At 42.2% G+C, this 16,605-nt stretch overlaps 1 protein-coding gene across 4 annotated transcripts in view; it reads left to right on the forward strand.

Annotated features, from left to right (window-relative positions):
• Positions 1-16,601, forward strand: part of rapgef4a (Rap guanine nucleotide exchange factor 4a) — a 43,683-nt gene extending 27,082 nt beyond the window's left edge. For all 4 annotated transcript variants that reach the window (XM_030111752.1, XM_030111753.1, XM_030111755.1 and 1 more), the window contains 17 exons: positions 258-373; positions 1,279-1,364; positions 1,722-1,800; positions 1,888-2,038; positions 2,372-2,460; positions 2,598-2,628; positions 2,715-2,793; positions 13,009-13,155; positions 13,821-13,918; positions 14,078-14,203; positions 14,298-14,476; positions 14,581-14,671; positions 15,015-15,065; positions 15,271-15,358; positions 15,513-15,577; positions 15,697-15,751; positions 15,887-16,601. In XM_030111752.1, coding sequence (XP_029967612.1) covers positions 258-373; positions 1,279-1,364; positions 1,722-1,800; positions 1,888-2,038; positions 2,372-2,460; positions 2,598-2,628; positions 2,715-2,793; positions 13,009-13,155; positions 13,821-13,918; positions 14,078-14,203; positions 14,298-14,476; positions 14,581-14,671; positions 15,015-15,065; positions 15,271-15,358; positions 15,513-15,577; positions 15,697-15,751; positions 15,887-16,014 — 1,659 coding nt within the window. In that variant the 3' untranslated portion in view covers positions 16,015-16,601. The remainder of the gene's footprint in view (positions 1-257; positions 374-1,278; positions 1,365-1,721; positions 1,801-1,887; positions 2,039-2,371; positions 2,461-2,597; positions 2,629-2,714; positions 2,794-13,008; positions 13,156-13,820; positions 13,919-14,077; positions 14,204-14,297; positions 14,477-14,580; positions 14,672-15,014; positions 15,066-15,270; positions 15,359-15,512; positions 15,578-15,696; positions 15,752-15,886) is intronic.
• Positions 16,602-16,605: the final 4 nt, after the last annotated feature.

Below are 16,605 nucleotides of genomic sequence, written 5' to 3' on the forward strand. Positions count from 1 at the left end.
CAACAAAGAGTAATAATTCATTATTTTGAATGTGTTTCTAAATAGTCAGTGAATCACACATCTTTACATGTCGTTTCCACTTAGCTGTGAAAACCACAGTGGAAATTCACAGAGCCTTCAGTGTTCAGTAAACCTAATCCCAGCTGTTTCATAGTGTGCAGCTGCTTTGACAGATCACACAGTGTTCATGTACAGTACTTCTTGTGTCTTTATGATTAAATATGGAAACGCTGTGTATTCATGCATGTTTTCTGAAGGATGTGGAAGCCAACACTGTGCGCCTGAAGGAACACGGTCAGGATGTTTTGGTGTTGGAGAAAAGTCTAAGCAGCAGTCGAACGTCTGTCCAAGGATCCTCAGCCTCCCATTACAAGTAAATTCACCCTTCACACTGCTGATGTCAGAGACAACACTTCATCCAGTAGCTCTGCCTGACAAGTCTTTAAACTTGCAACCTCATATTCATCTTTAATCAACAGTTACTGTAACGTTCATCAGGTTACTGTGCTAACCAGCCACCAGCAAAAAGATTTCATGAGCCTGAACTTTTACGACCAAGACAGGATAGATCTGGATAGAGGGGTCAAAGTACAGTATGATAATGGTGTTACTCTTCTGCCTTTCACTTTCACAACACTCAACAATAAAGTCTCACAGTTTTAAAACTTAAAGGCCCATCAGATAATCTGATCTGCAGATAAAGATTGCAACACAAGCTCGATCGTCCTGCAGCCATGAGCGTTCTCCTCATGGAGGCATCTGTCACTACACCGGTCTAATCTGGAGAGACGTATTAATGGTGATGATCGCTCGGCTTCTCGAGGGAAAGGGAGGCCTGGCAAGTCACAATTACTTGTTCAGGGTCGCCCTCTAATCAACTCCACTCCTCACACACGAGAGTGTCAGGCCTTGTGTTCTCCCCCACGAGTGGGGGACACAGGGGGAAGACGCAGCGTCGCTGCTGTGGCTCGCTCTTGTCATGCTGTTATCAAGTAATAAAAACGGTCGAGGCCGGGCTGTGTTGATTCTCCTTCACACAGGAAATGCCCCCCACGTAATTTTTTTTTTGGCTTCTCCGGTGACACTTAGCCCAGACTCCCCTTCATCCTCAGCTGGCCGAGAACACTGATTGTAAATAGGATTGTTATCAACTGAAGCAATCACAGAGACACACTGGAGTAACATAAATCAGTGGAGGGCCATAGCCGTGTCATTAAGCATTAAGAGCCAGTGTTTCTTGATTAGTGAAGAGTGTGTTTTCTCCTCCTGTTGTTCCAGATACAAGATAATGTCTGGGACGCCGGAGAAAATTTTGGAGCATCTCCTCGAAATGATGCGATTGGATTCTCAATTCACGGAGTCAGGTACCGCTCGCCCGGCCACGTCCTGCATGTCAGATCAGAGCCGTCTAACACCAACCCATCAATATGATGATGATCCAAAGTGAAGGGTTTTCACCTATGCAGCATATTCATTCTCTCCTCCGCGCTCCCCGACTCCGTCTGTGTCCTCCACCACCGCACTGACCCGTTTGTTCTCGTCTATAATTAGCCACACATCACAGAGCTGATCTAATTACTGCTGCTCGTGTGGATACATATGGTTTTCATTTGCCTGCAGAGGCGACAGCGACAGGGCCATGTGCTCCAAGGCCTGACGACACTGTTTGATGTGGTTCTTTACAGTGGAAATACAGGTGTTTGTCTTTGTTTCCGTCACAGACTCAGCTTTGGATGACTTTGTGCTCACGCACTGCGTCTTCATACCCAACAGTCAACTGTGCCCAGTCCTGATCGCTCAATATCCTTTCAGTGTTCTGCTTCCCGGAGTGATAAAATGTCATTTTCCAATTTGTTTGATTGTTGTTGATCTTTAACCGCTGTGCAGCTACCACGCCCAGGCTTCACAGGGCTCTGAGCAGGAGATGCTGGACTACACGCTCAACAACAAGCGCAGGGTGATCCGCCTGGTGATGCAGTGGGCCGATTTACATGGAGATCAGCTGCAGCAGGAAGACACCTCGCTGGCCTTTCTTGAGGTCAGCTGATTGCTATGAATTACTAAGCCCCGCTTTAGAGTGTACTGTAGATCAGTATATATTGTGGTACATCAGTGTTTCCATTTTTTTACCGCCGAGCCTCTACAAGAGAACTTCTCAGAAAGTTGTGTACCAGTCTCTGATTTACAGCACAGCAGGTGTAGTTTGTTTGTCTCGAGCTATAAGATCTTATGCCTCCAATATAAAAGATGATCCTGATGATCTCCTGATGGAATGTGGTGCAGAGCTTTGAAATCTAACCTATTTTTTTTTTCATTTATTTATTTCATTGCCTGAGCTTCGTCTTTACTCAAAGCTGCTCTTGTGTTGCAGGAGTTTTTCATGGCTGTGTCTAATGATGCCAAAGCACTTCCTGCCCTCAGGGATCAGCTTACAGAGCTGGAGAGAATTGTAAAGCACAAGTAGGTCCATGATTTATTACTGCTGTTTAATATGAACTAAATTCAAATGATCCTGTTGATTCTTTTTTTAATGGCTACCAATGAAACCAATAAACCCTCCAGTTGATTTTTTTGTCTACTAATATTGATCTTTTCAGTGCTGAAGATGCAAAAGCCTCACAGAAAAAGGTAAAAGAGTGATCTTTTCTGCTCGAAGTTACAAGTTCTTACGCTGTTTTATTGTATGAAAAGCTAAGCGTGTTATCCTGCCACAGCACAAAGTCCTGCTGCGACAGTTCAGTATGGGAGATGAAAAGCTTCAGAGACGTCAGCCGATCAAGAGCAATGATGAAAGTGAGCAAAGAACAAGCCTCTACATGCTCCTGCCTTTTATTGTCCAGCAGTAATATAATACTACACTGGCTGCACCCATTTTCTGTCAACTATCTGTCCACCTTTCCTCCATTTGACATTTGATTTTAAGTGCATCAGGCATAGAGTCACGTTATGTCCGGTTTAGGTCACACTCCTGCTGATTTTTGGAGACATTTGAATTGATGACCCACAAATCAAACAGCCAAGAAAATGCTTAAATAGACATTTTCTTTTCATTTTAATTTACAAAAACCTTGATCTGCATTTTGCATTACTTCTCAATAACATAAAAACCTTTATTTTGTGCTGTTTATGAAGCAGTGTGTTTTTGTGTATTCTTCAATTTTTGGTTTTTGGTTTCACCTAGATTATTTATGCTGTTAAATTGAATCAATTCCCTGCTAACTAATAGCTTGAACAGTATGTTTTGCTTTGACATGGGTTATTTAGTGTCGTGGAATTTTATTTTAAAAAGTATCCTAGGCCAGTCACGGTGCAAAAAACCCCACAAACATATATTCCAGAAAAAACGTAAAATCCTCAAGTATATCCACTCTTGGTTCTTGAAGTCTTCCATCGTAGTTCTCCTCAGAAAAATCAGGCAGAGTCAGAGTCAGAATGCAAAAGGAGGACTTTATTCCCAAAAAACCCTCCGGCAGTCAGGCCGACCAAAGAACTGACGCGTCGATCGCTCTCCGCTCCATCTATTTATACTATTTCTTGAGAGTTTGTTGCTTCTCAATTGATTCTTCGTCAAAACACAATTGCTCAAAACCATTCGTTGCTTCTTAGTTGAGTCTTCGTCAAGACACAATCACTCAAAACCATTCGTTGCTTCTCAGTTGACTCTTCCCCCCTCCCCACAAAGGTCAATGTTCGTGACCCCTTGGGAGGCCCTCTCAGCCTCCATCAAGTCTCCATCAAGTCTTCCCAAATGCCAGGTGTTGTGCAACAAATCAGTGTCACATTTCTTATCCAATGAGCCTCATTTGCACCAGAGGGAGACAGAGAGAGAATTGACCTGTAGTCTTGACTTTAGAAAAAACAAACTATCCAGCTGCCAAGAGGCTGCCGTAAAAATGAAACATGGCAGGCTGGCGAACAGAAAAAGGATACATGTCTTTTCTACGCCTGTGTCTTACTAGCATACTATAACTCACAGAGACATGCATTACATGAACAATAGTAAATAACATAATATAATAAGCATGATGTAAAGAATATTATAAAATTATTCTACATTTCCCCCCTTTGAGACTAACAAGTCTCATACTACACCTCTACAACTAATCAACTACAATTTATTCATAGCAAACATAAGCATTTGTCTGTAAGCGTGTAACAGCAGTATTTAACTGCGGCACATCTTGCACCTTTTCAAAAAGGTTATGTGGTTTCAGCACACACGTATGAATATACTAAATCATCTACATAAAATGATTAATAACATGATACACACTCCGATAAATGATCAATACTAAGATTATATTACTAACTTAATACAGAGATTATACTACTAACGCTTAACCTTCCATTACCAATCGATCTCCTGACTGAACCCTTCCCCACAAAGGGATACAAGCAGCAGTACACTACTCAGTGAAGCTTGGGGTATTATTGGATGCAGCGGGAACCGCTTCCTGCTGCCAGCAGAATTGCCGAAAAGCAAATCATCTTTTGCGAGTGGCAAGTATAGACGCACTCAGCTACGTGGTGTATCTTCCAACACCTGAACATCTTTCATCATCTCTCGTACATCATTCAAAGGCATGGTGGCAAGGTACTTCCAAGTATAAACACAAACTTTTCAGAAACCAGGATCCTACGCGAGCATTGGTGTCGCTGTCGCTGACATCGCTGCCGTCAGATGATATTGGGTCATAAGTTGGGGAGAAAGGTGTCTCCCTGGCTTCTCAGGGGTTCGGGGACCCGTGTGTGTTGTTGGCGCCCTTTGCTCCTGCGATGGAGCGCATCCCTGCATCGTCATAAAGGGAGGGGAGGTGAGGAGAGGGTCTCCTGTGTACTGGTGACATAGGTTGGGAGGGGATGCTGGTAGTAGGTCTTCGGAGGCTGATAGCGGCATGGAGGTGAAGCCCAAAACACGCCGGTGGACTCTCGTGGACGAAGTCTGCTGGGTCCTGGTTGTAGATCCCCCACCGTCAGTTGCCATGGGACAGGCTCCGGCTGGAAGACACTGTCCGACGTCCTCTCCCCTGTTTGGTCTCGAGTCATCGATGGTATGTTGTCCAACAGGAGTGCATTCCTGTCAATATTGCTCTTCACCATGATTTTCCCATAAAGACAAATAACCCATTAAGCTTTCTTCTAATGGTATCCACCATCGGCACATTGTTACCTTTTTCATTTTTTTCTTCTTTCCATAAACATTTTCTTCTTTGTTTTCCATACTACCCCTATCTGGAGTTCTCCAGAAGTAGCTAGCACTCCACCTACTGTGGGGTGAGGTAGCGTAGCAACTTTATGGTCGCAACAACCTATTGGTTGCGTTAAACTTTTTCATAATCTATATCTTAATGGTCCTTCTCCTGACTCTAAATCTCCAGAGCCTATTTGTTTCTAACTTAGTTGAATCCTAACTGAATCACTCCCTCGCCTACTTGGTAACAAACCTCTACTCCTAGTTTCTTTGCTGCTTTGTTTGGAGATCAGTCTTTATGATCTTATTTCTGTCTAGCTGCGCCTAATCTGCAGGGGAGGCGTCATCTTTTCCCTTCCTGTAGCTGCCTCTTCCCTGCATGGAGGTATTACCTTCCCCTTCCAGCTCAGGTGGTGTCTGCTGATGCTTTGAGGGCAGTCTGTCAGCCCTGCAGCAGCAGTTTCAGTAAAAACAAACAGTCTTACCCTCGATGTCCAGTGCAGTGCGACTTGGTCAGGACAACTTTGAATGGACCTCCTCGTCTCAGTTGGTTCCATTCCCTCTGAAACCTTTTATGTATACCCCCTCTCCAGATCACACTCATTCTAGAGATGGTGTGATTTCAGCCTCTCCATCTTCTTTGGCCCCTTTTACCTGTTGAAAAATCACCTTACAAATACAGGACAATTGTTGAACATAACTTCTCAGCTGTTCACAAGATAGACCTTCCAAAAGCCCCTTCAAAAAAGGCATAGGCATGGGTCTCCCTATGCATATTTCATGCAGTGTTAGATGGGTTAGTCTGTTAGTTTAGTTAGTTTGACAACACTTAGCAAAACATTCTTAAACATCTTAGTTTGTTCTCTCTGTTCGCTATGAACTTAATTCCCTTAGATTTCAAAATTCCCTGCGACTGTTGGTTATACACATCCAAACTTCTGCTGGATCCCAAGTATTTCATAATACGTTTTATTACCTCCACCACAAAGTGGGATCCATTGTCTGAACTACATGTGTCAGGAAACTAAACCTTGGGAAAACTTCTCTACACAAAACTTTGCTACAGATCCACTGTCTGGTGCATGGGTTGGTACTTCTTCCACCCATCTGCTGAAACGGCATATTACCACAAGAATATATCGCATGTATCCAATTCTTTGAGTCATATCTACAAAATCTATCATCAGATGATGAAATGGACCGTCTGGTGGAGGAATATGCGCAATAGGTGCCGAAAAAGATTTCCTTGTATTATACTGAGCACATACTTCACATTCATGCAGCACTCGATCGACTGTGGGTGCCAGAAATGGTGACCACCAAACATCTCTTAAGCGTCTTAACACTTCCCCCCTTGCGCAATGGTCCTGACCATGCGCATTCCTAATAGCACAGCGTAGCAGAGACAGTGGCAAGACAAAATGTCCAGTACAACTCCTCCACAAACCCCGCTGCGGCCCATCCAGGGTGTTCATGGCCATACCCCTTAAGCCACACCGTTTTTTTCCTGTGGGACTGCCTTGTCCTGTGCTGCTATAAGAGAAGACAGAGTAGTTAAGGGTTCACAATCAGCTGCAAACAGTATGAGGCACATACTTACCCCTGCTGCCTTTTTTCCTCTTCATCAGTTAATTGATTACCTTTAGCTATTAAGTTGTTTGGCTTTTGATTGGCAGGGCATTCAATCACTGTAACTGCCATTGAAAGTAACATTACTTGTAAGAGTTTGGCAATTTCATCTGCATGGGTGTCCTAAAAGCCTTTATTTCTGCCAATTGGGCAGAGCATGGTTTTCTCAATTTAGTACTTTATAATTCCATAAAGGTGCCATGTGGCTTCAGTTCAATTATGGCAAAACCCACATGGTTGTCCATGGCATCCTTAAAACAAGATCCATCCATAATTAAAGTCACATCAGCCGTTATTGGTTGGTTGTGTAAATCATCATATACCCGCATAAAGTTGTCTATTTCTTGTTCACAGTCATATTGGATACCCTCATCAGGAGTTACCATTTTAGTGGCAGGATTCACCGCAGCACACCGCTGGATTGTGAGCTCAGGAGCATCAAGAATAACTTCATTACCTAGAACTGGTGCCGACTGCAGGTCCTTTTTTCCGTTTAATTGGTCTGCAGCTTTTTCTAGTGCACGTAATGGAGCTTTTTTTTTTTTTTTTTTTTTCCTTTTCTTTTTCCAGCATAGTCAGTTATCCATGGATGGTTATATCCAGTCATCCCCAGAAAGGAAAGCATTTGTCCTACTGTTTGTGGCTGCAGAGCTCGAGTTATAGCCTCTATCTGATGGAACTATGTTCCTCTTTCCTATGTCATCTACATACTGCATTACTATGCTTGCAACATCTATATACTGTAAGTCTTAGGCTAGTATTCTATCAAATACTGATGGACTTTCTACATAACCTTGTGGAAGTCTAGTATACGTATATTGTTGTTTCTGATATGTAAAAGCTAAAAGATACTATGACTCCTTATCTATCGGCATACTGAAAAATGCAGAACAAAGGTCTATTACCGTATACTATCTAGTATCTGGTGGAACATTTGATAACAACGTATGTGGATCAGGGAAAACATATGTGGATCAGGGAAAACAGTAGTCTCAGCATCGACAATGGCATTGACAGCTCTTAAATTATGAACCAACCTATCATCTGTAGAATTGGTTTTTTCTTGATTGGAAGATTAGTGTGTTACATCTACTTTTTGTTTTAACTAGCACTCCCATTTCTAGTAATCCATTTATGGTTGGTTCAATGCCTTTGATTGCATGTTGCTTCAATGGGTACCAATTTCTGTATGGCAGTCGATGGGTTTCACTGATTTGACTCTGCCCACATCAGTCTTATGTCTTGACCATACTTCCAGTGACACTTGTTGGAGAATTAGCTCTTCGTCTTCTTCGAGAGTTGACTGAAGTTCTCCATCAGTCTGATCCAGTAGATCAGGGTTGTTGGTTTTTTCCATCATCTGGTTGTTGGCACATCATAGTGCTTGATTCTTCCATTTCCTCGTCAGGGAAATCCACATACCCCATCTGGTAGTGCACATTATGTTGGCTTGTAGTTGGCATAAAATTGTTGGCTCCATCTATCTTGAAAGATCATGGGGTTTTATGCCATGGGTCTTCAGTCAGGTCTACAGCATCAGGCGTAGCTGTAGAGGCCTATGCAGCCACTGCAGATGAACTCATTGCAGTGTGGTTGGAATGTCATCTGTCTCCACTGTCTGCAGAGTCTCTTCTTCTCCAGCAGGCGTCTCTCCTCTGCCTGGCAGTTGGCTGTGTAGCCCCCCTTCTCATCCCTCTTCTTGGAATTTGATAGGTGGGTGGAGCTATTAGGAGCTGTGGGCCTGGCGGGTGTCAGCTGTCTCCGCCTCCCGTCCAACCAAATCCATTGCAGCATTCCTTGCTCTTGATTTACTGTCACAACTTGCTTGCTCTGTTCTCCAAGTTGCATTGCTGTCACTTTGTTTGTCAGTTCTTTATTCAGATCCTCTTCTCTTCTGTTGCTGTAATCTTCATCTTCATAATGCTTGATGTTTGATGCCATTTCATCACAACATTTCTCATCAAAGACTCCGAGAGGCCATTTTGCCCCTTCGGGAGTTCTGTTGTTCTATTTTCTTATACATTTTAGAATTTCTTTTTCAAATTTTGGGTGCTGTCATATTAGTACCTGTGCCTCCTGTTGTCCTCTTGATCCATTTTAAATCCCATGACCCTTTCCACACAGCTTCTGTGTCTGTGGGGGTAGTTTATATTAGTACAATAAATTATTTATGTATTTATTTATATATATTTTTATTTAGAACTGCTGTTCTCAATACTAGTTCTCTAATATAATCATTAGGCATGCTGCGGTTCTCGGTTTTGAACCAAACTCTTCTGTACGACATACATAGATCAATTCACCTATAAACCACGGTCTGTCGTTGCTTAATTAATTAATTTCTTACAGCTGGCCACCTACTTGCAGAACAGATCTCTATGTCTGTCTACCTGCATAAATAAGCACTCTGCTAAAGAAATCCCCATCCTGCGAGTAGCTGTCCAATCACTGTCTCTTCCACACCCCCCTCCTGCCTATGTGTGAAATCTGAGCCAGAGGAGCAAGAGGAGCACTCACCTATCACCCGTTTCAGAAAGCCATGGCGAGTGGAGGAGTGGAGGAGAACGAGAAGTTAAAGTTTGTCGAGGCATTTTTAATTTTAAATTTGTGTATTTTCTTTTCATGTAGTTACATTCAAACTTCAAAAAAAAAAGAAAATACATTTTAAAGTCTTTTCTCTCTTTTTTTTTTCAGGATGCAAAAATACATACTGAAATAAAACCGTAAGCCTAAACTGAGATACTAACCAATCCATGGAACCCTGTTACCCTTTCATGGAATGACTGATATCCAACCATGGATTTTACTGCCATTCCGTGCCGTAATAGATTACTTAGCAGCAAAGTGGCCCGTCTTGATGGTGCTTCACTTCAGCTGCGAAGATAACGCATCCAACCCCCCTGCATTCCAGCAGCTCCTGATCCCCGTGTCCAGAGCACGTCGGGGAATTCCCCCTGTACTTGTTAGAATAACACATCTGGTCAAATGCCACAGTTTTCTGAATTATTTCCTGCCGATTTTGCCACAATTCAACTTTAGTTTTCATTTTTATATCTACATTCTATCCAATAATAAGTTATTTCATGCATCTCAATATCTCTCCTATGTTCTCAGGAGAGTAGTAAATACTCCTTATCACTGCTGCCTCTACTCACTAGCAGTCACTCCCCCATGGTTGACTCTCAGCGTACTCTTTTACGCAGCCCTGTACTATAGGGTTCTAAATTTGATCTCTTATTTTCTGCCATCATCCCAAATACAATTTCCTATCTATAATTATCCATACCCGTCTCATAATAAAAACTGTAACGTCACATAAGCTGCAGTATTTAAATAAAATATTCTTTAATCGTCTCATTTGAAGGCAAACCTGCTGTAAATTTTCCACCTTCTCAATTTAGTCAGTCTTCCTTTTCTGTCTATTTACACTATTTATATCATTTTGCTAAAATACCCTATGACTACATGCGCATTTTATTTACATATGTACTTTTTTTGGCCAAAGTTTCTACTCCTTTTACCATCTGCTCTCCTTCAAACTCTCACAGACAGTCTCACACGCACAGTCACCCCTTCTCCTTTCCTCACATCTTTATAACACTCACTTGCTCTTTTTACACACTCTCTCAGACATAGACACAATTACCTCCTCCGCGTCAGAAGGCTTTTTGTTTTACAACCACCCTTTCAGCCCCAAAATTCGCTTTGGCGGTCCAGCTCACAGCTGAGCCGACAAATTGACCTTTGGCGGTAACCGCAGTTGGGACGGATCCATCCGTGCTCGACCCTCTCCTGGAGTCTCTTGTGTACACTTTCTCTCCTCTCCTGGGAGAAGGCTTACTAGTTTACAACCTACGCTTCAGACCCAGAGTTCACTTTGACAGCCCAGTCTCTCCGCTGGGTCAACAAATTAACCTCTCATAGGTTGGACCGGCCGTCCGTAAGGGACCCACTTCTGGGTCTCCTGTTTTATACCCTCTCCCTCCTAGAAGGCTTTATTTATGGCAGAGATTACCCATTCAGCCCTAAGGTTAAATTACACAGAAACAACACACTCGCATCCGAAAGTGAGGAGTGCTATTTGCTTAGAACAACCTTGGCAACCATTTAGACATAAAAATTATGAGTAATTGTTACCTTAATTATTTCCAAATAAACATCACTTAACTGCAAAATTCTCTTTTAATACAGATCACTTGGAATTTAAACTACTTAAATTTCAGACTTATCTAAACTTTTCTTTAATTTAATTGAGTAAATAATGTGTGTTAAACATAGCGTTTTGAATTGAATATTCAAACAAACAAATTTGCATTCATTTTACTCCATTTAAAATTTAAAACATTATCTAAAGTATTGATTTACAGTTGTTCCTGTCTAACAAACCCTTAGCGGTATCCGCATCTCCACACTGGCGCCTACTCCCGTCTTAGGAGAATTATCCTCAAGCGGCTCCCACTCTTATACTTATGCCGACCCTTCTCTAGCCGCGGTGTCACTTCCCCCTCAGAAGTTAAGACACATAGCAGCCTGAAGACAGTCCGCGCATGCAAGCGGCCCCTTTTTACCCTTAGCAAGCAGACTCTTTCTGCACCATGGTCGTTACTCTTATGCAATTTGGTCGTTTTTTGCATTCTGACTCCGAACTCCCCCTCTGAAATTCTTTTAAATCAAATTTTCTTTTTTATCTTTAAAAATCACTTTTTAACTTTATCTAGGTTCTTTTGGATTAATTTAATCCGGTTTTAGATTTCACCTGGGCAGAGACCAGACATAAGCACACAAAAAATTTAGACGCAGAATAAATTAATCTGCTTACCTCCAATTGTTGTGGCCACAGTGTGCTGAATCAGTCCTCCTCCACAGATAAAAATCAATCTCCGGTTACTCCTCCTGGCTGGCTCGCCAATAATATGTCGTGGAATTTTATTTTAAAAAGTATCCTAGGCCAGTCACGGTGCAAAAAACCCCACAAACATATATTCCAGAAAAAACGTAAAATCCTCAAGTATATCCACTCTTGGTTCTTGAAGTCTTCCATCGTAGTTCTCCTCAGAAAAATCAGGCAGAGTCAGAGTCAGAATGCAAAAGGAGGACTTTATTCCCAAAAAAACCCTCCGGCAGTCAGGCCGACCAAAGAACTGACGCGTCGATCGCTCTCCGCTCCATCTATTTATACTATTTCTTGAGAGTTTGTTGCTTCTCAATTGATTCTTCGTCAAAACACAATTGCTCAAAACCATTCGTTGCTTCTTAGTTGAGTCTTCGTCAAGACACAATCACTCAAAACCATTCGTTGCTTCTCAGTTGACTCTTCCCCCCTCCCCACAAAGGTCAATGTTCGTGACCCCTTGGGAGGCCCTCTCAGCCTCCATCAAGTCTCCATCAAGTCTTCCCAAATGCCAGGTGTTGTGCAACAAATCAGTGTCACATTTCTTATCCAATGAGCCTCATTTGCACCAGAGGGAGACAGAGAGAGAATTGACCTGTAGTCTTGACTTTAGAAAAAACAAACTATCCAGCTGCCAAGAGGCTGCCGTAAAAATGAAACATGGCAGGCTGGCGAACAGAAAAAGGATACATGTCTTTTCTACGCCTGTGTCTTACTAGCATACTATAACTCACAGAGACATGCATTACATGAACAATAGTAAATAACATAATATAATAAGCATGATGTAAAGAATATTATAAAATTATTCTACATTAGTCAGCAGTACTTTTACATGTAGTTGATCACAGCTGAGGCAAAGTAACCGTGGTCGTGTTTCTGTTTCACGGCCCCCAAAACGACCACTGCATGCTCTGGTTTTTACCTCTTTTAGTTAATATACTAAAAATAAAAAAGGCAATTTTGTTTCAATTCAACAGCTGGTGTGCTCATTGACTGAACTGGTTGATTCTTTTTTTTTACTTTTAGCACTACTAGAAAGATAAAAAACGTGAAACAGTTAAAGTCCCATTTGCTTAAAACCAAGTATTGGAGGATATCATTGCTAATACACAATAGATTTATTCTTCAGATAGAAAAATAGGAAGTTTTCCAAAATGCTCTATCTTATCTCCTGACCTGTGGGCTGTAAAAGAAGCGTTAATCCTATTGTCTCACACTCTGCTGTGCTGCCTCGCCACTCCTTTCATTCCTCCTCGCTGACAGTTGCTTTAATTACTCTGATTCATGCCTCCAGTTCTGTTCAAAGTCTACTGCTGCGACCACACCTACACCACGATCCGGGCCTCCGTGGCGGCTTCGGTCAGGGAGGTCATCAGCGCCGTGGCCGACAAGCTGGGGTCAGCGGAGGACCTGCTGCTGGTCAGCCTCAGCTCGGCAGGAGGTGAGAGTTGCCGCAGCTACTTGTTAATCAAATAATTGGAGACGGCGGACGGGTCACACCAAGCAGAGCGCCATACTAATTCATCCGGGCTGATTTAGTGGGGAAATTAGTGGCCTGTTGCGGTGAGAGTGTTGACTGTGAACGGCTGCTTCACTAGGTGCCAAACAAATCGATTTTAAAGAGGCTCCAGAGAAGCCTGGGATCGGTTCTTCTCATAACAACCAGGACAAAGATTGATTTCAGAGGCAGCTTCTTACTATCGTGATGTTTCCTCACTGTTCCCAAAAAGTGTTGCTGAAAGTTTGTGAACTTTCATGACTAAAGATAAACAAATGCAGCTGAAGTTATTCTGTTAGCCAGTCATCAGGAAAACCCACATTAGCACAGGGAAAACATGCAAATCAAAAAACACTAGTTATTCTTGTACTGTGTATATTCCAACAGTCATTGCTCTATTGGGAACTAATTTTTTAGTGTTGTTTTGAATTGAAGTTGACTTTAAATTCAGATGCTGGGGTATATTTCCAATGGTTTGTCATTACTGAACCAACATGGCCTGTGCTAATATCCCCTTATGGGATGTTATTTCTCAAACAAGAGCAAACCAGGAATGAGAAACAGTAAGAACTCTCCCTTATTCACCGTCTTCTGTCATATTTTTACAGAGAAAACTGTCCTCAAGCCCAACGACATGTCAGTGTTTTCCACACTCAGCATTAATGGACGACTGTTTGCCTGCCGCAGGGACCAGCTGGATTCACTGGTTTGTGAATTTATTCTCAGAACTGTACCAGTCCATGGTCGTGGGGTAGTAAAGAACATCTGTAATCACCAACAGATTCAGAGTAAAACTGTTGTTCCTGACACATTTTTATCATATATATTTTTATAATGTGTTATTTTGTGTGTTTGTGTGTCAAAGACTCCTCTGCCTGAGCAGGAAGGCCCCTCTTCAGGCTCTCTGGCCAGCTTCGAGCTGATGAGTTCCAAGGATGTGGCTTACCACATGACCTCTTATGACTGGGAGCTTTTCCACTGTGTACATGAGGTAATCATGCCTGGGATCCATCTGTCCATCCATCCATCCATCCATCCATCCATCCATCCATCCATCTCACTTCCTCTTCCTCTGTATCTTCCAGGTTGAACTCATCTACCACACGTTTGGACGGCAGTATGTTAAGAAAACCACCGTGAACCTGGACCTGTTCCTGAGGAGGTTCAATGAAATTCAGTTTTGGGTGATCACAGAAATCTGTTTGTGTTCTCAGCTGAGCAAAAGAGTGCAGCTCCTCAAGAAGTTCATCAAGATCGCTGCCCAGTAAGATGATCACCATTCAGTCCTTTCTCCTCTTTTAGTCTAATATTAATGGATTTTCTTGTGTGCGACACTAACTTGACTGTCTGTTGCTTGGTTTTTCGAAGCTGTAAGGAGTACAGGAATCTGAATGCCTTCTTTGCTATCATCATGGGGCTGAGTAACCCGGCTGTGTGCAGACTCAACCAAACCTGGGAGGTGTGTATATCCGCCGAATCTAAACTACACACACACACACAATAAGGTCTGTCAGACAAAATTAGATATTTGACTCGCCAAATATGTCAAATTGAAGGAACATCAGAAGAGTTATGCTTATTATTATTGTCTATTGATCCCAACAGCTGTTAAGAATGATCATATTTTGAAGAATATTATTAAATTTTAGCAAACATTGCGACCTGGCATGAGACAAATTGCGTGTCCTGTGAGACTCGGGCTGCTCTGGGAGTGCAGTGTGAGGTGGGGGCTCTGGTCCCACTTTTTAAAAAAAAAAAAAAAATCCCTGTCTCGCCTGAAACTCTGTCATTTGTTTTCACAGAAACTTCCCAGCAAATTCAAGAAACTTTATGGAGAATTTGAAAACTTGATGGTGAGATCAAACAGTGCTTTGACACTCTGTATGATTAATGTCCCTCTGTGTGGTTTGGCTTTCTGCAGGAGGAAATACTGAGATGTAAATCAGTATCATTACAGAGGCAGCTGTGGGTTCAGAGGCATTGCCGTGTGTCAGGACTGTGATTGATGCTTTTCGCACAGCGACGATGAATCTTAGAACAGTGTGACTGTTTCCACAGGACCCGTCCAGGAACCACCGAGCCTACCGACTGACAGTCAGCAAACTGGAACCTCCCATCATTCCTTTCATGCCCCTGCTGATCAAAGGTCAAACCTATTTACTCAGATGGCTCTTTATCTTTAATATAATGTCATCTTGCTCTGTAAACGATGGTTGTTTCACTGTTGAAATGCTCCGACAGTCTTCAATTGCTCTCATTTTTTTTTTTATATCATTGCTTTGTTTTTGTTTTTTTTCCAGACATGACATTTACTCACGAGGGCAACAAAACATTTATCGACAATTTGGTCAATTTTGAGAAAATGGTGAGACTCTGCAGGTGCAGATTATTGTCCAACAGTCGGTGTTTTTTTTTTTTTTTTTCCTGATTATTTTTCAGTTAATTGATGATACTTGTTGGTGATGATAGCGCTCTGTGTTGCAGCGGATGATTGCCAACACGGTGAAGATAGTGAGATACTGCAGGAGTCAGTCATTCTGTAAGTTCCATCTGATCTGGTTCTATCACTTTTTTTTTTAATGGAGATTCTCAGCTCCTGACTGATATAGAACTTTATTTTTTTTTCCCCCTTAATAGACTATGACTTATTTTCTCATCTGTTCAACACAATCAGGTCCAGATTCGGCACTGACCAGCAAGAACCACCCAGACGTCTGGACCTACGTGCGTCAGCTCAGCGTGATCGACAACCAGAGGACGCTGACGCAGCTCTCTCACGGACTTGAGCCCCGCAGGTCCTGAATCCACTCAGGGACTGAAGCGTTACGCTGCGTCACGGCGTGACGGGCGCTCACGCCGGTGTGAATTCTCCCCCAATACGAGCAATCACATGGAGGACCTAATGATGTGTCAGATAATGAGATATTGTTTCCGAAGCCGTTGCCTGACTTGTTAAGCCTTTTATTACAGTAATTTGTTACATTTAAGCAACAGTATTTGTTGGCGGGTGAAGCACCTCTCATATCACTGTCATGCCGGTTTCACACCACGTCCCACTCAAACGTTTGAAGGAATTACAGATTCTAGTGAGATCTCGTTTATCAGACTGTTGCGTAACATTTCACTGATGCTTTAAAACTGCAAGGTCTCAGTGTTCCTCATATCCAGTCGTTTCGTATCTTTTGTATTGAACAGTATTTATACTATTTAAGTTTGTGATATTTCTTTCTGTTTTAAATTGTATACAAATATTTATTTTGACATCAGCATGCAGAGGTTTATGAATGTTCGACTTTTTATTCACGTGGGCACAGTTCTCTTTGAAAGTCTGACATATCCTAAATGTCTGAAAACTTTTTGTGTTGTAAATATTAAATATTTTAGATGTACTTG

The sequence above is a fragment of the Salarias fasciatus genome, chromosome 16 (assembly GCF_902148845.1).
Source record: "Salarias fasciatus chromosome 16, fSalaFa1.1, whole genome shotgun sequence".
NCBI classification, from domain to species: domain Eukaryota; kingdom Metazoa; phylum Chordata; class Actinopteri; order Blenniiformes; family Blenniidae; genus Salarias; species Salarias fasciatus.